Here is a 20,810-nt window from a genome sequence, read left to right on the forward strand (position 1 = left end):
TGTGGTTTACACCACATACATACGAAAGCATTTTATATGCACTCTTACAAGCTTAGCATTTAAACATAGTTTTAACCTTGTGTATGATAGAGGTTCACATGCCTAGAAGCACAGATTGGTCACAGCAGCTTGGAACACGCATGTTTGCCATGGTGTAATATGTGAAGTGGCCTTGAAGCTTTGGGTTTGCAATTACGACAGGAGGTACTGCTGATCCAAAATAGCTGGCATCACAACTCCAGAAAGCTGATGGGTGTTCACTAAAGCCAGGTTGAATGTTCTTGGCAGGGTGGAGTTTATTTAAACCAAATCGATTTAAATCACTAGTCAGTATGGCTTGATTTAAATCATTTATTTATTTTTTTACAGAAAGACTCATTCTTGCTGGTATAATCTTAATATTTACAACCAGATGAAGGTCTCATTTTGGAATAATAAATTTTCAGAGCAGTTTTTACAGTTGTATCAAAAAATACTGATATGGTTATACTATTAGAAATACATAGACAGATAATTATGAAATTATTGTGAGGTCTAGTAAGTTAACTGTTTATATTTGGACAACTTTTCTGCTGCACTTTATTGGAAAGAGAAAAATAATCACATCCTTAATAACAATTTAAACAATTTATTTAACTAAAACAACAACATTATAGCATTATGCATCCATGTTTGTTAACTGTGATTAAACGGGGTTTTTTTAATAAAAAAAACAACTTAGACTAAATTTTAGCACACATGAAAAACTTAAAACAAATCCTTATTTCCTGATGAATAGCCTTTGGACTATAATTTAACTTAAATAGAAAACTATCTTTAGAAAGATTTTTCCTCCCAAAGCATTTTATTTTAAAAATCCAATTCAAATTAAAAAAATCTGATTTAAATAAAAGAATCTCTTTTGGTTTAAAAAATAATAATCATTGATTTTTATCCACCTTGGTTCCTGGCGAGTAGGTCTAATTAACAATTGCTTGAACTTGTTTTCTAAAAGGTGAGACAGGTGAGGACTCAAGACCCCTTGGAATCAATAGTTCCAAATATGGAGGTCTCCCTACCCCCCAATCCAGATATGCAGTGGTGACTTTGGGGTTAGGGAATTGTGCTGGAACAGTGGGACGAGGAAAGAGGCAGACAACATCTCAAGGCTGACTTGGCATGTGCAGACAGATGTATGTAGGCCTACTGAGCCAGAGGGGAAAGGAAGAAGCACCGGTTTGTAGGAGCTCAGTGGCTCTGTTCTCCAGCCACTTACACAAGGAGCTCGGGAATAATCCTCTCCTGGGCAACGCACTGGCACAGGATCAATCATCAGTTGAATCAGAAAAGTTTGTCCACATCTTTGCCTTCAGAACGAAACCTTCCTACGCAAAGCAGCTTGGCAACTGCACAGAGATCCACGGTTTCTGAAAACGGCAACCCAAATATCCAGGTGTTCTCCAGGCATGTAGAAAGATGCAAGAATGTTGACATAAGCAGCTGATTCACGAGTCCTGTGACAGGAAGAACCAGCAACCGATCTCGTGTGTTTTGCTCTCTCTTTTATCCCACCAGAAAAAAATGTCTGATTAACTTCAGTCACACAAAAATGTTCTGCCCTTAGCATTTATCCACACCAAGGTCCAGATGTTTTTCCAACCATTTGCTTTTTGTTCTGCTGATCTGTTCCTTGGGCCCTTCCTTGCACCCCTGAAGCATTGGGGCCATCAGCCCCCAAGCAGGACCACGTAAACCAACTGGAAGGGCAGAGCCCAAACCCTGTGTAGTGTAGAGACAGCGGTGGACTCGTAATCTGGTGAACCGGGTTCGATTCCCTGCCCCTCCACATGCAGCTGCTGGGTGACCTTGGGCCAGTCACACTTCTCTGAAGTCTCTCAGCCCCACTCACCTCACAGAGTGTTTGTTGTGGGGGAGGAAGGGAAAGGAGATTGTTAGCTTTGAGAATCCTTAGGGTAGTGATAAAGCGGGATATCAAATCCAAACTCTTCTTCTTCTTCTGGTTTTCTGTTGCTACAGCAAAGGAGCTGGTTCCCTGCACAACTTGAGATCTCGCAAACAAGGCACAACCTGGTGGCCTCTTCGAGAGAAGGTTTTTTTAGCCAAAATATCCTATAAACAAGACCACCCCCTTGGAAAAGGAAAACTATCTCTCATCTCATGGAAGGAAGGACAAATTTTTAATTCTCTTTTTTAAAAAAATGATATTTATTAAGAATTTTAAAATTACAGGAAAAACAAAAAAGAAAAAGAAAAAACAAAAGAAAAACAGACCGCAATCAAACAATACAAATTGATAAAAATCAAAATCAAAAAACAGAGCACAATCAAAAAACAAAAATAAGCCACAGAAATTTAAAAACAAATCCAATATTCTCAAATCCTTAACTGTCATTACCTTCTTTCATTGACCTCCTCACTCCTCCCTTTTTTTTGTATCCAAGTTGTTAATTATCACAGCAAATCCTTTCCATTTTTCATAATATTCTGTCATTACATTACCTTAGCCTATTTTAACCTTATCTTACTATAAAAAACCCTAAAACTTAAAACTTACATCTTATTTATACCCAATTCTCATAACCATAACATATTCTTAAATAATTCTTTTAACATTTTTGCTAAAGCCAAATAATTTCGTTCCAACATTTTTCTAACATTCATCAATTTTATAAAGCAATCCTAATAAAAAAAAAATTCAAATTTTCTTCCAATCTTCATCCAGCGTCTCTTCCTCCTGGTCCCGGGTTTTGTCAGTCCTTTCTATCCCATCAATCTGGTGCATTAACCTGGTAATCTTATGTCCGAGGCCCTTAAGTCTCTTCCATGTCCCTTCCGCGGCTCTTCTTCATATTTATACCTGTACTTTACTTTGTCTCCTGCTCCTTTCACTCGTGGGAACTCCAGCTTGACAATGTTTTTGACCCTTCTCGACAAATCAGCCCCTTTTCCATAGTCCACACTAAGCTCCATGTGGTATTTAAGAACATGTTTCAAAGTCCCTCCAGAATTAAGAGCCCCCACAACCCCAAACATCTCACGGCCCATTGCCAGACTTGGAAAGTCAAAACATCCCTGCATAGGGGGGTCTATCCAACCCCCCGTTTCCAAACCAAGCAAAACTCTATCTCTCCAAATCTGGCTTTTTCCAAGTTCATTTATCAAATCCAACAACTCATGTTCCTGCTGGGCCACAACTCCCTCCATCTCTGGCATCCGAGGTTCAGCAACATCTTCTTCCCTCATCTGATCTGTCAGAGCACACTCCTGATTTGATTCCTGGGTGGGCTCTATATAGTTACCCACTACCTGTCCAAAATTTCCGATCACAACAGTCATCAAGTCCGTCTTCTCATGTAGCTGTTCCAATAGGGCACTTGTTTTACAGAAAGCACACACCAGAGCTTCTGAATACATTGTTCTGCAAGGTCAGAAGTCTGTTCCCACGATCGTAATCTGTTGCAGCTGCAGAGCTCCCCGATTCAAATTTAGTAACAGTTTCACAGGCTCCCTCTAGGGGAAGAACTTCTGTTTGTTCTTTTCTTTTAAAGGCAGATCTAAAAACAAAGTTTCCCTTTTCAGATATTTTGTCAATATTTGTTCCTTTAAAATGCGAAGGAGAACAATGGAATCACTATGTTTCTCTTCTTTTAACTATCTGTCAAAGACGTTTGTCTATGGTCAATGAGCTTCCCAAAGAACGTCAGTCCTGACTCCCGGCTCCCAGGTTCAAGACGGTGGAAAATTACTTTTTACACTCTCTTCTGCAGGTTTAAACAGTCCAGAAAAAATCCCCCCTCTTCTCCTGCTTCCGAAGGGGGTTCAACAATTTTAAATGATGAAAGTTAATCCTTTACGAACGATTTTCTGAACTCTAGTTTGCCATGTCTTTGCTTAATCTATCTACAAGAAACTGGAAGGCTGACTTCCTGTTTAGACCTTCCCGTTTCAGTGCCAAATTGAGAAGAATTTCTTAGTACAATTTTCCTTTCTACTCGCAGGTCGTTATTTAAAGTCCAATTGTCCAAAATTAAGTTACTCACAGGTAGTTGTTTTAAAAGCCAAATTGTCCCAGGAAAAAGGCAGCGCTCTCCGGCAATGGCTGTGCGGCTTCGCTCCACGGAAGAAGCAGTTGACTCTCAGCACCGCGCCACTTGCCCCTCTTCGCTCCGGAGCCCGTAACGGGGTTCCTTTACGAGTTGGGGGGGCGCTGAAGGTGCCCGCCGACTCCCATGGTCACAGGCTTCATCCGCCTGTGATTTTTGAAAGGGTCCCCGCTTCGCCGTAGCAGGAAGACCCGTTTTCCGCGGAGCTAGTCCCTCCGGATCAGAGGGAGTCCGCCATTACCGATGGCGCCACCCCGGAAGTCACGACAAATTTTTAATTCTCAATTAAAACAGGTTAAAACAGGCCACTACTAGTCAGAACACACATTTGCATTTTGTAGTTATTCAAGTAGGTAAAATTACCGTACTTTTCCATGTATAAGACGTCACCATGTAGAAGACGCCCCCTATTTTGAGGGACTCAAATTTAAGAAAATGGGGGGAGATAGCTTTTGGGGGGGATTACCCAGGGTTGTTGAGCTTTTTTGGGGGGGGGGGATTGCCAAAAATTGCTCACTTGCATGCGCCGCAAAATCCACCTTCCGTCCGTCTCATCGCTGGCAGAAGCTGTCAATCGCCCACCCACCTGCCGCAGCATCAGCCAATCAACACCAGCAACGCAGCAACCAATAACATGCACAATAGCCGCTGACAGCCACGGCAGCAACCAATCAAACGTCCGCCCTATGCACTATCCGTGTATAAGACGACCCCACTTTTTAGCATGATTTTAAAAGAAAATAACATAGTTTTATACACGGAAAAATACGGTATGCATTTTAAGACAACATTGCAAAACCCTTTCTGCAAGGCTTGGTACAGATGGTTCAGAGCTACAACCATTTTAATAATGTTTTCATTAGCTAGCACAATACATGAAGACGTGATAAAATCCCCAAATAACTTCATTGTTAGTTTTTCTTTGTCATTTTTGTTTTCCATAAAAGCAAAATAATATTAGAAGGTTTAGATAACTGGGAGGCTGCCGTTATGAACTGCCTCCCATGTGTGCAACAAAAAGAAAGAAGGTACATTTCTGGCATTTTTATAAAAAACAAAAAAACAAAAACCCAGAGACCTGCAACTAAAGATTAGTCAGCTTATTTTGGCTCAGCTATATGAAATCCATACGCAATATGTGATATGCTTTCCTGACTGTAGGCCCTGTGTAAGGTTATCTCCTCATTCTTTGTACCCAGTTTGATTAGAAATAAGGAAAGACCACATTCCCATAATGTTTTAACTCTGACTTGCTTACCCCAAGCAGATTTCATCTCCTTTCCTGCTGGGGGGGGGGGGTGTTGTCGCCGCCTATATGAGCTCACTGGTTACCAAACCATCTTGTAAAGTGTATCTATACTTCACAAACCCATTCATCTCAGATTAGAGAATCCAGGAATGTGCAGGGTTGAGACTTGAGCTCAAATTGTTGTTAAAAATAAATAGAAATAGAAAGAAAGAAAGTATATTAGAGGTCACTCAGAGTAGCTGCACATAGGAACTGCAACATTGGAGAAAAATATGAATACTTAAAAATCATGTTAATTCAGTTCATTTATCTGAATTCCACAACTGTTCTCATCTGAACAAGCGGTATATTAACACATTTTGAGAGGCAAACTGTGAATCCAGAATAAGGAGGCATGGAAACCAGAATCAGCAGCCAAAGCCCGGGAATTGCCCAAACGACACAAATTCCTTTAGAAAAAAACAACAACCCAATTCTAATACCTAAAAGAATGTTCCTTAAATTGTTAGCTCAAATTTAAGAGCAATGCTTTAGCGGTCATGGTTTCGAGCGTTTATTTCTGTGTTCACCCAAAGTATGCAAAAGGCAGAGGTCAATTACCAATTATGCAAAGATATGGACCGAAAGAAGTGAAAATGTTTTGCTCTGGCACATGCTTCAATTTGACAGCTAACGTGACAGCATATGCTTGACAGCTGTCCAAGCAAACTAAGAGTCTTGCAAAAAAAAAGAAGAAAAAAACTGGAAGAGAGAAAAACCCTAAAGCCTCCACCACAGGGCTGAGGAACTGGCTGGGCAGTTAGCTGGAAAAGGGCATCAAGTGCTCAAAATCATTGGTGGTAGCTCTGGCTGCATCCAATGCATACATTTCAAGCATGACTTTTCCCCAAACAATCCTGCAAAATGAACTTTGCTAAAGGTGTTGAGAACTAATACTATGTGGGGGTAAACTAAAAAGGTAAAGGTAAAGGGACCCCTGACCATTAGGTCCAGTCATGGCTGACTCTGGGGTTGCGGCGCTCATCTCGCTTTATTGGCCGAGGGAGCCGGCGTACAGCTTCCAGGTCATGTGGCCAGCATGACTAAGCCGCTTCTGGCGAACCAGAGCAGCACACGGAAACGCCGTTTACCTTCCCGCCAGAGCGGAACCTATTTATCTACTTGTACTTTGATGTGCTTTCGAACTGCTAGGTTGGCAGGAACAGGGACCGAGCAACGGGAGCTCACCCCGTCACGGAGATTCGAACCACCGACCTTCTCATCGGCAAGTCCTAGGCTCTGTGGTTTAACCCACAGTGCCACCCGTGTCACATAATTCTTTGGGAGTGTGTTTCAAGTGCATGGGGTGGGTGTAGCACAAGCCCAGTATAATAATAATAATAATAATAATAATAATAATAATAATAATAATTTATTATTTATACTCCACCCATCTGGCTGGGTTTCCCCAGCCACTCTGGGCAGCTTCCAACCGAATATTAAAAACAATACAGCGTCAGACATTAAAAACATCCCTAAACAGGGCCGCCTTCAGTTGTCTTTTAAAAGTAAAGTAGTTGTTTATTCCTTTGACATCTGGTGGGAGGGTGTTCCACAGGGCAGGCACCACTGCCAAGAAGGCCCTTTTCCTGGTTCCCTGTAACCTCACTTCTCGCAGCGAGGGAACTGCCATGAGGCCCTTGCCGCTGGAGCTCAGTGTCCGGGCTGAATGATGGGGGTGGAGACGCTCCTTCAGGTATACAGGACTGAGGCCGTTTAGGGTGGGGTGGGCTGCCAGTGGCCCTCTGCTAATAATGCACCGCAGGTGGCTAAGGTGAACAGAGAATGACTGAAGGGGCAATTGCACCAAATGGAAAAGTTCAGCAGAGTTTTCCACCTCCGACTCGCAGGAACATAAGAAGCCGCCATGGACCAAGTGAGACGATGCATCCCTCTATCTCAATATTGCCTACACTAACTGGCAGTGGCTCTTCAGGGGTTCATGTTAAGTTGTGGGTGAACATATCAGATGACACAGCGATTCTTCAAACAGCTCTTGTTTATTCACAGGCCAGAACAGAACTGAACTGAAGGTTTCAGCCAGCCTGCTTATATAGAGCTCCACTAGAACGCAACAGTAATCCATTTTCTGTAACTATCCAATCACTGAATGTCACTTTCAATCCCTTATTTGCATATGTGGACCTGAGTGAAAACTATCTACAGTATCCCCCTGCTGGCCCAAGGTGAGAACTTCAGTACATAACAGTTCAGGCAAGGAGTCTCTCCCAGGCCTACCTGGGGATGCCGGGGACTGAACCTGCACACAGAGCAATGAATCATGGAGAGCTGCAGTGGGCAGCTTCCTCCAGTGGGACCTTTGGGCTCACAGAAACCTTTAACTGTTGGTGTGTCTTAAGAAATGGAAATAAATGGTTTTGTTGCAACACAGTTTGGAATCACTGGCCTAAACAGCTAGTGTGGGTGGTTATGGATTTGGCTTTATTCAACATCTTACCCAAGGCCTAGATGCCACTTCCAACATATTTTCATACTGGCTTTATACAGCCCTCCAGCATTTATCCGATGAAAACAGTGAGGTCGTATTCGATTTGTTAAATAGTCGGGAAGATGGACAAAGGACACAGCTCTGTTAGATTCACAGCTCTTTATGACAGCAGTTAGAACTGCTCCTAGAGACACTGCAGCCTAGCTGGCTGCTTTATATAATACTAGGTAACTTGTAACAGTAACAACTTCCAACTAACTAACCTATCAGTGAGCAACAGTTCTCAATCCTTCATCTGCATACTGGTGGCCCTGAGTGAGAACTGCATATTCTGGGATCAAATCAGAAACCGGGATGGCTTCTGTAAATTTGGGACTGTCCCTGGAAGATGGGGACACTTGGAGGGTCTGAGGTTGTGCTTTAAAACTTACGCTGAATCTTCTCTTACTTCCATTTTCCTGAACTTGAGATACGGTTCATTTTACACACGAACACACACTTACTTTTGCTGCTGCCTTTCTGAGAGCCTCGAAGCCTCGGCAGCCAATTTCCTAGCTATGAAATCTTCCCTCTTCAGCACTTCGCCGCTTCCTCGGAAGCCCAGCTCCACCAGCTGGCGAGCCATTTCTTCATTCTGAAGAAGCAAAAATCAGATTCAGATCAACTGAATCGGAAGGAGCAACTGTGCACTTAGCAAGTCACCAATGTTTTGAGGCGAGAGCTGCAGAGGGGGTCACTTATGGCCAGACCTTACGGATACTGGTTTTTGAAAAGCTGCTCCAAGGGCCGTTTTGGCTAAAGGGTGGAGTATAAAAACATCTTATGCAGATGACTCATTATAAGGTGCTCTTGAAACTTAGGCCTCATTTGGTTTATCTTCACTTTCTTCATCTTGCTTTGACTGAAATAACCTTCATGCCTTTTTTGCTTGCGCGCTACGTGTCTGTGGCGAGGACTGTGGGGCCTGCTTCCCTGCAAGGACTTTACCTACTTTCTTGAAAGCCCTGCTTCTTTGCAAGGCTGTCACCAGCTGGCCTAGGGAGCGGGACCTTACTCACTGGACCAAACTCTTGGGACATTGCTAGCTGGGGTGAGGTGGGGTGGTTCTGATATCTTTTCACTGCTCCAAGTGTCTAATGTGTTTTATAAATGTTTTTAAGCACCTTTTAATCTGCCTGGTTTCAAATATTATCTTGTTTTGTTTTAGTTAGCTTGGGGTTGTTTTCAATGCTTTTAATGGGGGTGGAGGCTATTTTAATCTGTCTGTAACTGTAAATTGTGTTTCGTGGTTTTAGTGGGTTCTTTAGTTCTGTTGTTGCCAGAAGAAAACTTTTTTTAAGGGATAGGTTCAGGGCTGCCCCAGTCGTCGTTTGAAGACTGTCCCTGCCTCCAAGTCTGGTCCTGACGGGAAGGATGCTAGAATCAACAAGGGAGACCCACAGGACCTTACGGTGCTGCTGTGCAATGCCAGGTCAATGATTCACAAGACCGCTGCCATCCATGACTTAATCGTGAATGGAGGGAATTGGCCTGGCATGTGTAACAGAGACTTGGTCGGACGAGGTGGATGGGCCTGTTCTTGCCGCTGCTTGTCCACCAGGTTTCTCTTACGCACAGCAACCCAGGTCATATGGGCAGGAAGGAGGGGTGCAGTGATTTTTAGGAAGTCATTAGCTTGCACCAGGCGTCCTATCAGGGAAGCCCAGTTTTCTGTGTGCATGCTCTGGAAGTTGGACAATAGGGGCAGTACAGGACTCCTTTTGGTGTACCGACTTCCCTGCTGCACCAAGGATTCCCTGATTGAGCTGCTTCAGGTTGTGACGGATGTGCTCCTGGAGACACATAGTTTGGTTGCCCTAGGGGATTTTGACATCCATGCTGACACAACCTTACAAGGGGCCGCTTGGGACTTCATAGAAAGCATGGCCTCCATGGGGCTGTACCTGAATAAATTTGGCCCAACCCATAGCCACAAACATGCCTTAGACTTCTATTCACTTATATGGACGTGGGTGATCTGACATACTTTATGAACAGATAGGTGGAATAGACACCATTACACGGATGGACCTTATGCTTGAACTGACTAGAGAATGATCTGATCCACTGGGTCTTCTGCTTTGTTCATTTGTTGAACTTTATGAGTAACTTCTGTTGAAATTTACAATTTGATACAATGAATAGTATACCTTATTTATCTAAGAACACAGCCAGTTACGTCTTGTGTGTTTATTGATTTTACTAAGTCTGAACATGCAAGTTTTAAAGTTCTACGGTAATTTTTTTTAAATCATTTCTAATCTTCCACACATTTATCCCAAGCTGGCATCAGAGGCTAGCTTGCTGTCAACAAGGAACAGAGTTATCTTTGGTTCCTGGCTTGCACACACACTCTCTCTCTCATTTTAATATAATGTTCATTTTCAAATAGCATAGTTATATAGACAAGCAAACAAAAAGCAGAAAATAGAGAATTTCAATTTATATACCTGTATATGATATATGCAATAATTATAGTCATTACACTGTTCAATTTTCAAAATATATCTTTCTAAATATTTCTTTAAAATGTGCCATTTTAAGGCACTCTGGTAGACTTTCAATTGTACAGCTACAATGCTGTTTTTCAAATAGATTGGTGTTTTTTGTTAAAAAAGTGCAAATTCTAATTGTTGTAACATTTGTTATAACTGTGGGCTGCCCTAGGAGTCTTGGGTGATCAAAGGGTGTGGTACAAAGGGAAATAAATGCCAGCATAGATAAACTAAAAAGCATAGCCACAGGAAAGAATCACCTAGAAAGAGAAATACGAGGGCCCAGGTCTAGGAAACATCCAAGTTACGTTTGTACAGACAACAAGTGAAGTCTCATTCTTGCCTACCTGGGGCAGCTGGCATGTCGCTGCCTCTCCCATCCTCACATGAATAGTCAAATAATAATAGAACTGTAGAGTTGGAAAGGACCCTACGGGTTGTCTAGTCCAACCCCCTGCAAGGCAGGAATATTTCACCCAGCATGGGGTGCACTGCTGTTATTGCTATTATTTTGCCAATGAGGAACAAAGGCTGAGAAATATGGGCCAAATACATATTCCTGCACTGGAGTGGGTTGGACTAGATGATCCTCGGGATCCCTTCCAGTTCTATGATTCTGTGAAATGGTGGCTTGTCAAAGGCCACAGCAGAGCTTGGAATTCAGTTTGCATCTTCTTTGTCCAAATCCAGCATTGTACTCACTGGTCTTTGTAGACAATACAACCTTACTCTGTTTTTTAAAGAAAAAATTGCTGTTAAAATTGATTACTTTATGGATTCTTTAACATTGCCAGCTACGATATGATACGATAATCTTTATTGTCAGTGTCCCATACAGAACAACGAAATCGAAAAAATCGACATCAGAAATTCAAAAACCAACAAGCCTGCTATCCCAGCTATCCCAGCCTGGTTAGCCCCCTAAAAACTCTGATACCCCATAATTAAATACAATATACTCCCATAGAGACTACCTTAAAAAGGTAAAGGGACCCCTGACCAAGAGGTCCAGTTGTTGCAGCACTCATCTCGCTTTATTGGCCAAGGGAGCCGGCGTACAGCTTCCAGGTCATGTGGCCGGCATGACTAAGCTGCTTCTGGCGAACCAGAGCAGTGCATGGAAACACTGTTTACCTTCCCACTGGAGCGGTACCTATTTATCTACTTGCACTTTGACGTGCTTTCGAACTGCTAGGTTGGCAAAGAGCAGGGACCGAGCGATGGGAGTTCACCCCGTCGCGGGGATTCAAACCACAGACCTTCTGATTGGCAAGCCCTAAACTCTGACCCACAGCTCCACCCGTGTCCCAAGAGACTACCTTACATTGCGTTTAAAACCAAAATCGCATTTGGAGAGAACTGTTTCTCAGGCGGCTAGTGCTAGTCTTTATAACCCTGTACCTTCTTCCAGAAGGCAGAAGCTGAAAGAGATAATTTCCGGGGTGCGCACTATCCTGCACTATCTCTGCAGCTATTCCTAATATTTAATTTAAGTCTATGAGGCATCTTAATGGTGGTCAAAGCTTTAATCTTGCTGCTGCCACCGCTCCAGCCCTGTGGCCTATGATATGTGCAGGATCAAGGGGAAACCTAAGAGGTAGGATTCGGGGGGTGGGGGGTGGAGGAGGACAGCTGCCACACCTCAAAATTAGTTTGGTGGTACAGAAAACTTGCTCTGCATCTGCTGCTCTGAAAATTAGGGATATAGACTGCACATCACTCTATCAATAATCCAAAGGAAGGAGGGGGGCAACAGTGGGTGAGGTTTGACAGGCATGATATGGCTTGTCAATCACCGACTATGGAGCAGTGCTATAGGGCAAGACTGATCAAGCCCACACTTCTGCAACGTACAGCAATCTTCTCCTGCTGCCAACCTTCTTAGTGCTCCATTTAAACAAAAGTGAAATAACATTTCCACCTAGTGGCAACCTTGAAGAACAACCATCCCAGTTTAATTCAACAGATCTATCCTTCTAGGCATGTTACAGCTTGTGGCGTGTGGGCACTGAAGACAGTTTTTCCGCAACCCAGCAATCACAAAAGGAAGAGCTGGGGAAGGGCACTTTCCTGCAGCATCACAGAACTGCTGGATCGGGGTCGTTACTGTGAGTCGAGAAGAAACCGCCAGAGATAAGAACCCAAGAAGGAGCCTTTTATGAAAGTATTGGTATTTTATTTTTTTTATCTAAGTCTATTGTTTTTCTCAGGGACGCGGGTGGCACTGTGGGTTAAACCACAGAGCCTAGGACTTGCTGATCAGAAGGTCGGCGGTTCGAATCCCCACGGTGGGTTGAGCTCCCGTTGCTCAGTCCCTGCTCCTGCCAACCTAGCAGTTCGAAAGCACTTCAAAGTGCAAGTAGATAAATAGGTACCACTCCGGTGGGAAGCTAACGGTGTTTCCGTGTGCTGCTCTGGTTCGCCAGAAGCGGCTTAGTCATGCTGGCCACATGACCCGGAAGCTGTATGCCGGCTCCCTCGGCCAATAAAGCGAGATGAGCACCGCAACCCCAGAGTCGGCCACGACTGGACCTAATGGTCAGGGGTCCCTTTACCTTTACCTATTGTATTTCTTTGCTTTGGTTTTTTTGCTAACTGCCCTGAATATTTTGGACAAGCAGGATATGGATGCTTTGCACATTTTAAAAAAATAAATAAATGAAGGCCCATGAACAAAGAACAGGCAGGTGCCACAGTCACATGTCAAGCTGAGACAAATAATAATAATAATTTATTATTTGTAGCCCGCCCATCTGGCTAGGTTTCCCCAGCCACTCTGGGCGGCTTCCAACAAGGATCAAAAATACATCAAAATGTCACACATTAAAAACTTCCCTGAACAGACAAACCATGGTTTAGTTCAAACTCACTGACTCCCAAGAAGACTGCAGCCATTTTACTCCTCCCCAGATTTGTTAGATCAGCACAGCAACTATGCTAAGATTTGGGTTAGTGTGTCTGAAGCCAAGATGTAGTTAAGATCTCTCCTCCATAACCAATAACTAACCATGGTTTGTCCTGTGCTTATAGGTTGTGGTTAAGATAGGGAGACCTGAACCACGACCCTGGATTCAGACAACACACTAAGCATTATCCCCCCTTTGCATAGTGTGACCCAAGAAACTTCAGCTGAAATGTGAATGCCTGGCTTGCTTTCCATCCCATTGAGCAGACTTGCATACTTGGCAAAGCTCAGCAAAAAAGCCTGCCGATTTGACTTTGATTGCAGGAGCAATTTGGGATTTGATGGCTCCCTGCTGGAAATAAGACTCAAAAGTGGTGGGTTGATTTTAAGCTATTCATAAAGCCTAGCACAATACAGTCCTTTTAAAGTCTTTGTTCTAGGCACTTCTAAACGTGAGCACGCATTTACAAATAGACTCATGAAAATAATAAAGACTATGCAACGTAGGCTAAAATAGGATTGCTCCAATCACCCAGAAGTTCTTTCACTCCCCAGTTAGCTAATCCAGGGGCCAAAAGGCAGCCAAGGTGGAATTATGGGTTATCACCAAGGACAGAAAATAAATTGTGAGCATGGCGGCCGCACAGTCACCCTTTGCTTTCTATATATTGGATAATACCATAAGTCAGCATCCATAATTTATGCGAATCTTATGTTCATGTCATCTAGCAAAGATGCAAAACTTCACACCTTGGCTAGCATAAGCAATTCATTTCCACAGACTTCACTCCAGATCAGCCCCACTAAGTCTGTCCCCCGAGATTTTACAAGAGAAACCCCACATTCCAGCACAACTAGGCAGCGTAATGTAACACCGGTCCCTGGCCCCCACATTCCCCATAGATATTTCCCTTGTCGACAGCACCAATCTGCACTGCTGTCTTCAGTTACCCCACAACACCCTGTAGCAGGTTCTTTATATTCCTTCCCCCTCCTGCCAACTTGCCTTTCATTTTCCCCATATCAGTCTGCAAACTGTATCACTTCCTCCATCCTATCTACTCACTGCTTTAACTTTTGCTGGGCTGCCGATTGGTTGATTCCTACCCAGTTAGGATAGCTAGCCAGCCTTTAACCATGGTCTGTTGTTGGCTTACATCTCTTGGCTCGTTAGGGAGCCACAATCCAGAGTCCAGGTGCAATGGTATGCAAAGCTTACTTATAACTTCCAGGTTTATTTCTCCCAATTACACCAAGGGAGGAGAGAAGCAGGAGCGAGCAGGCAGTATGCACAAGCACACTGCTCATACACAACAACCCATGGTACCCCAGGAACTCTAGGCTATTCTCACATGCAAACGTGGCTCTAATTCACGCATTATCTTAGAAGCATGGTTGCTGCCTCAAAATATCCTGCTTGTAGCTGCATCAGCGCTATATGTATGTTTGGATCCTGTGGATTCCCTGGATCACGTAGGTGTGGGAAAGTTCAGGGAGACAGGAGAGGATATATTGTTTAGCAATATATGCGTTAGCAAGTTCTATAACTTAGCAGAGTTCTAACATTCCCCCTTTTAAATACACAGCGGTTAGCTTGTGGCAGACTAGTTTTAGCCTCTCAATATAAGATTCCTGGTAATCCCCTTTATTCCCCCTTAAAAAAAATAGACACGACACAATATTGTGTAAAAAGTATAAAAGACGTTTACTCACATTCAGTTCACAGATGGATCCCTGAAGGCGGACTTAGGTTACAAAAGTATATACATGTGGAATCTATCCCATAAGGAGATAGTTCCTTTGTCCTCCCTTGGCTGGAAGCCAAGAGAGCATCTCAAGCTAAGGAGATGTTGCTTCTTCGAGGAATGGAGTCAGAGAGAGAGATGGCTGCTTGCACTGTACTATTTTGTTACCTGCACAGGTAAGACAACACCCACCTTTGGGCACATGTAGAGGAAGTTTGTCCCAGCCCAGGAGGAAACAGAAAGTTTTCTACTGGCTGGTGCAAACATCCCCTTTCATGTCCGCTCTAGGAATGTTGAATTTGACTGCTATCTGTGTTTCACATCCCACAGTAGGCACTTTCCACAAGAACGTGAACAGCCTCTGTGGAGGGGGCAGAGAGTGGCATATGTCCATGAGATCCTAACATCCATGCCTCACTGATAAAGCACTACTCACAGTACAAATGGTCTGAGCTACAAGAAGACAAGTGGGGTTTTTTCTAGGAAAAAGGAGCCTGAGGGGGAGGGGGATGACACCAAAGCTGGGGGTGAGGGCAGATTAGTGTGGTGTAGTGCTTAAGAGCAGTAGAGTCGTAATCTGGTGAACCGGGTTCGCTTCCCCGCTCCTCCACATGAGGCTGCTGGGTGACCTTGGGCTAGTCACACTTCTCTGAAGTCTCTCAGCCTCACTCACCTCACAGAGTGTTTGTTGTGAGGGGAGGGAGGAAGAGAAAGGAGATTGTGAGCTGCTTTGAGACTCCTTCGGGTAGTGATAAAGCGGGATATCAAATCCAAACCCTTCTTCTACCTCCAGGTAAAAAAAGCACTCGGGAAGACCAGAATGATTCAGTTACAAATCCTCTACCCCATGAGTAGGCAAACTAAGGCCTGGGGACCAGATCCAGCCCAATCACCTTCTAAATCCGGCCCGTGGACGGTCTGGGAATCTGCATGTTTTTACATGAGTAGAATGTGTCCTTTTATTTAAAGTGCATCTCTGGGTTATTTGTGGGGCCTGCCTGGTATTTTTACAGGAGTAGAATGTGTCCTTTTATTTAAAATGCATCTCTGAGTTATGTGTGGGGCATAGGAATTCGTTCATATTTTTTTCCAAAACATAGTCCAACCCCCCTGCTGAAAAAGTTTGCTGACCCCTGAACTGTCTACCCCAATGCCCAACCACATCTATGTCCCATTTTCCCAAACAGCTGGTGCCATTTCACTGATGGGGCATGGCATTTTTTGTTTCCCATCAGTGAAATGACACCAGCTGTTTGGGGAAATGGAACTTAGATGTGGTTGGGCACCAGCTGTTTTAAATAAAGGGACACATTCCAGCTCACCTGCAACATTCTATAAGTTGTTCAGCTACAACCCCCACCATCCCTGACCACTGGCTGAAGGGGGTTGGAGTTCACCAAATTATGGAGGGCCACAGGTCCCCCAAACCTGGCCTAAAGCAAACACTTCCTTGACAGCTCAGCTGGTTAGAGCATAGCGCTGGCAATGCCAAGGTTGCAGGTTTGATCCCCGTATGGGACAACTGCGTATGCCTTCCAACTCTACTGTTGTGGAGAAAAAGAATGCCAATGCACAATGGCTCCAAAACTGCCTTCCAATTTTGTTATCCTTCATATTCCCACATTTTTAATCTCAAGAGCAGAGCTTAGCATTCCTCTTCATAAAGAACCACGCGGAAAGATTGTTTTTGCAGTGAGCTCTTAATTCACTGCTCCACTGAAGCAGCTAATTATATTTAATATATCTAATTCTAAGACTAACCCGTGTACATCCTCACACCTGATTTAAGCTGTCAGTTGTCCTGTCAGTCTTATGACTCATCTCTTCCCCTTTCTAGTCCCTTGCCTGCCCCAACTTTCCTCCACATTCTCCGCAATCTTCTTAAATATCTCTTGGAGACACTTGCACCACATGCTCGCCCTTGGAGTCTCATTGTCAAAGCACATGGCATAGCATATTAGAGAAAACGAAAAAGGAAAGCCACAGGAAAGGGAACAAGGGAACAAAAAGAGATTAATGAAGGGCAAGGACGAGATATGATGTGCAGTCAGAAGAGGAGAGAGGAGATAATAAAAACCTGCAGGATTAAACTATGTCGGGACTTTTTCCAAAAACTGACTTTCACCCCCAGAGGATAATGCGTCTTGCACTTAGCATTTTATTGGTAAAAGTCAGAAGCTGCACTTTCCTCAAGTCTACAGAATGGAAAGGGGACAGGACTAGTCTCTGCTGCTGAAAGCTGGACTTTCTTTGGGGAAGATTACTCTTTTCTTAAGTTCAGGAAAGAATGCTCGACAAAAGGTGAACAGGCAACTTCTGCTGGAAAGGCAGAAAAGCATTTGAAAAGGGCTGGGCTGTTCAGAATGGCACAGTTAAGCAGGGGAAGACCTTGTACTGTGCTAGGCAGTTTGTGTCGCACCTTGTGTACCGTTATAGTTGCTGTGCCCTGGTTATACCTAGACTGGACTACAGTCATACCTCGGGTTAAATACGCTTCGAGTTGAGCGCATTCGAGCTGCGCTCCGCGGCAACCCGGAAGTAACGGAGCGCGTTACTTCCGGGTTTTGCCACAGACGCTCAAAATGACGTCACACGCATGCGCAGAAGCGGCAAAAAGCAACGCACGTGCAGACATGCCGTCGCTATATACGTTTACCTCTAGATGCGAATGGGGCTCCGGAACGGATCCCGTTCGTATCTAGAGGTACCACTGTACTGCAATGTTCTCCCCATGGGGCTGCCTTAAGAGACAGTTCAGAAACGACAACTGGTATAAAATTTGGCTGCTAACTTGTTACCAGGAATGTGGCAGTCAGAACAGATTACATGGATATTATACCAACTGCATTGCTTACATATTAATTTCTAGGCTTAATTTAAAGTGCTGGTATTTGCCAAGTCCTAATAGCCTGGCGCCAGGTGATCTTAAGAACTGTCTCACCTGCTTGGGCAGCAAGATTAGGCTGCTCTCTGAGCCATCTTTATTCGACTGGCAGATACAAAGGACAGAAACTTCTTGGTGGTGGCTCCAGAACTATGAAATTACCTCCATGGAAAGATCCAACAGGCTCCTTTTCTTCCAGCTTTAAGATTGGTTTTGAAAACTGTTCCTTCCCTACTGTTTTATTTGCTTTCATTGACACTGAAAATACATATTAACTGTATTGTTTTCTATATGCAGAAAAGTGGGATATAAAGAAACTGAATAATAATAATCAATAGTTGCCTGAATGATTATCCATGTTTGTTTGTTTATTACATTTTAAACCAGGCTTTACAGTGTACAGAGGCTTGATATAGTGTGATGGCAGTTTATAATATCGCCCGGCTGTGAGTGTGAAGGCCGCTCCCTGCAAGGTCCTTTCCACCTGGCCTAGGGGGCGGGGCCCACACTCACCCATCCCTACTATGTTAAATATGTATTCTGTAGTTGACCTCCTTTGTAATGTTTAACTTTGAAATCTTTAAGATAATATTTTAGTTTTCTGTTATGTTGCTTTGACTGTATACTCTATATTTGACTTTCTTCAGATTGTTTTATTTATGTATTGTTGATTTAATATGCTGTAAACCGCTTTGAGATTTTTCTTAAAAATATAAAGCGGTATAGAAATTAAATAAATAAACAAATAAAAGTAGATACAATATAGGTAAAGGTAAAGGGACCCCTGACCATTAGGTCCAGTCGTGGCCGACTCTGGGGTTGCGGCACTCATCTTGCTTTATTGGCCGAGGGACCCGGTGTTTGTCCGCAGACAGCTTCCGGGTCATGTGGCCAGCATGACTAAGCCACTTCTGGCGAACCAGAGCAGCGCACGGAAACGCCGTTTACCTTCCCGCCGGAGCGGTACCTATTTATCTACTTGCACTTTGACGTGCTTTCGAACTGCTAGGTTGGCAGGAGCAGGGACCAAGCAACGGTAGCTCACCCCATCGCGGGGATGCAAACCGCCAACCTTCTGATCGGCACGTCCTAGGCTCTGTGGTTTAACCCACAGCGCCACCTGCATCCCTAGATACAATATAGATAGAATATTAACACAGCCAGCCACCCACTGCAGCAATCAGTGGAGCCAACTTGAGTAAAATTGAGGCGGAGGAGCAGCTAAGCCCCGCCCTGCATAATTGATCAAATGACATGGTGTACGCACACCATTTGAATGGCAATGCCCATCAGTTTTGGGAGGGCCTGGCCATGCCCATCAAAAATGGGGGGGGGGGAGTGAAGCTCCCTAAAAGTTGGCTACTATGACATCAATAGAAAACATTCAGCAGGATGTTCACAGTAAATGGAACGATACCCCTGTCCTCACTATCCAGCATTTTTTTTAAAAAAATTCCAAAACTGACTTTGCTCCCTCAATAGCGCAAAAATAATTCAAGTCAGCCCAGCGTGTTTCTTTTTTTCACTTGCTTTTTAATCACCTCACCCATAATAAAAAGGGCTTTTTTGCGTGGGGGGGGGGCCGTTTTGCAAAGTCTGGCGTGAAGCCCAGCTACTGCGTATCAGAGGGGGCTGGCCCTCAAGAGATAGTCCGTCTACCCTCCCCTCAGGGAGAAGAACTGCAGCAAAAGCAGAGCAGGGAGCGGGCAAAAGTTAACCTGCTCTGCAGTTGCTCCTCAAGCTGCTGGGGTTCCTCCCCTACCCCGCCCGGGCTCCAGGGTTGCAATGCACTCTGCACATGCTCGGGCGACCTCTCGACTCTCAGGAATGCGAGCCACCAACCCCAAAAAAACACATACAGAGACAGACACTCGCCTCCAAGTAATACAGGTCCTGCGTGGTGATCTGCGAATCCAGGTAATCCTCGTAGGTGTTGAACTGGGTGAGGATGTGGTCCAAAGTGGCGCTGGCGTCTTCGCCCTCGATGCCCGCCATCGCCGACGCTGCGCAGGCTCAGAGGCCGCGGCGTCCCTGGCAACCGTCTCCCTGCCGCGGGGAAGCCCCGCCCACTCTCTCCGAGCAGCCAATCGGCTTGGCAGCGCTGGTGGCTGCCCACGCCCTCTGCGTCGAAGCGACCAATCGCTCGCCAGCGCTCTTCTTATGAATGGAACCCGAAGAGGCAGTCTGATAGCATTTGGTTTGAGCGCTCAGCTCCCCGGTGTTTTTAGTGGCTGGATTCTGTAGCAGTTTGTATTCTCCGCAATTATTATTTTCCCCGCGGTAAGTCCCATTCTGCCTTCAGTGGACCTTCCTCCCACCTGTATATCATAGAATCGTAGAGCTGGAAAGGAACCCCTAGCCTAGAGCATGGGTAGGCAAACTAAGGACTAGGGGCCGGATCCGGCCCAATCGCCTTCTAAATCTGGCCCGCAGACGGTCCGGGAATCAGCATGTTTTGACATGAGTAGAATGTGTCCTTTTATTTAAAATGCATCTCTGGGTTATTTGTGGGGCATAGGAATTCGTTCATTTATTTATTTTTCAAAATATAGTCTGGCCCCCCACAAGGTCTGAGGGACAGTGGACCGGCCCCCTGCTGGAAAAGTTTGCTGACCTCTGCTGTAACCTAAATTATCCATATACTGCAATGCATCAATACCTAAAAACTGGACCCGCCAGACCCAGATTCCACCCGTTCCCCTGACACACCCACACAAAGGCCGAACTAGTATATGGCACACCTGCAGCTGTGCAGTTATCGCTCCTCCTCTTGGTGTCAATGGGAGGGGAATTGAAAATAAGGTTGAATAGAAAGAATTAGAAAATTGAGGTGTTGGAGCGGGGTGTTTCTGCCCTGCCTGGTGCAGGGAAGTGGAAACATCTCTGTCACAGAATTTCATCA

The 20,810-nt window shown here is 44.4% G+C and overlaps 1 protein-coding gene across 3 annotated transcripts in view; it reads right to left on the reverse strand.

The window, feature by feature from the left end:
* CFAP299 (cilia and flagella associated protein 299) overlaps nucleotides 1-19,949 on the reverse strand; it is a 327,043-nt gene extending 307,094 nt beyond the window's left edge. For all 3 annotated transcript variants that reach the window (XM_081021249.1, XM_081021247.1, XM_081021248.1), the window contains exons 1-2: nucleotides 19,784-19,949; nucleotides 8,344-8,474 (exon numbers count right to left, since the gene is read on the reverse strand). In XM_081021249.1, coding sequence (XP_080877375.1) covers nucleotides 8,344-8,474; nucleotides 19,784-19,903 — 251 coding nt within the window. In that variant the 5' untranslated portion in view covers nucleotides 19,904-19,949. The remainder of the gene's footprint in view (nucleotides 1-8,343; nucleotides 8,475-19,783) is intronic.
* Nucleotides 19,950-20,810: the final 861 nt, after the last annotated feature.

This window comes from Podarcis pityusensis, assembly GCF_964106645.2.
Source record: "Podarcis pityusensis genome assembly, chromosome: 9".
NCBI classification, from domain to species: Eukaryota; Metazoa; Chordata; class Lepidosauria; order Squamata; family Lacertidae; genus Podarcis; species Podarcis pityusensis.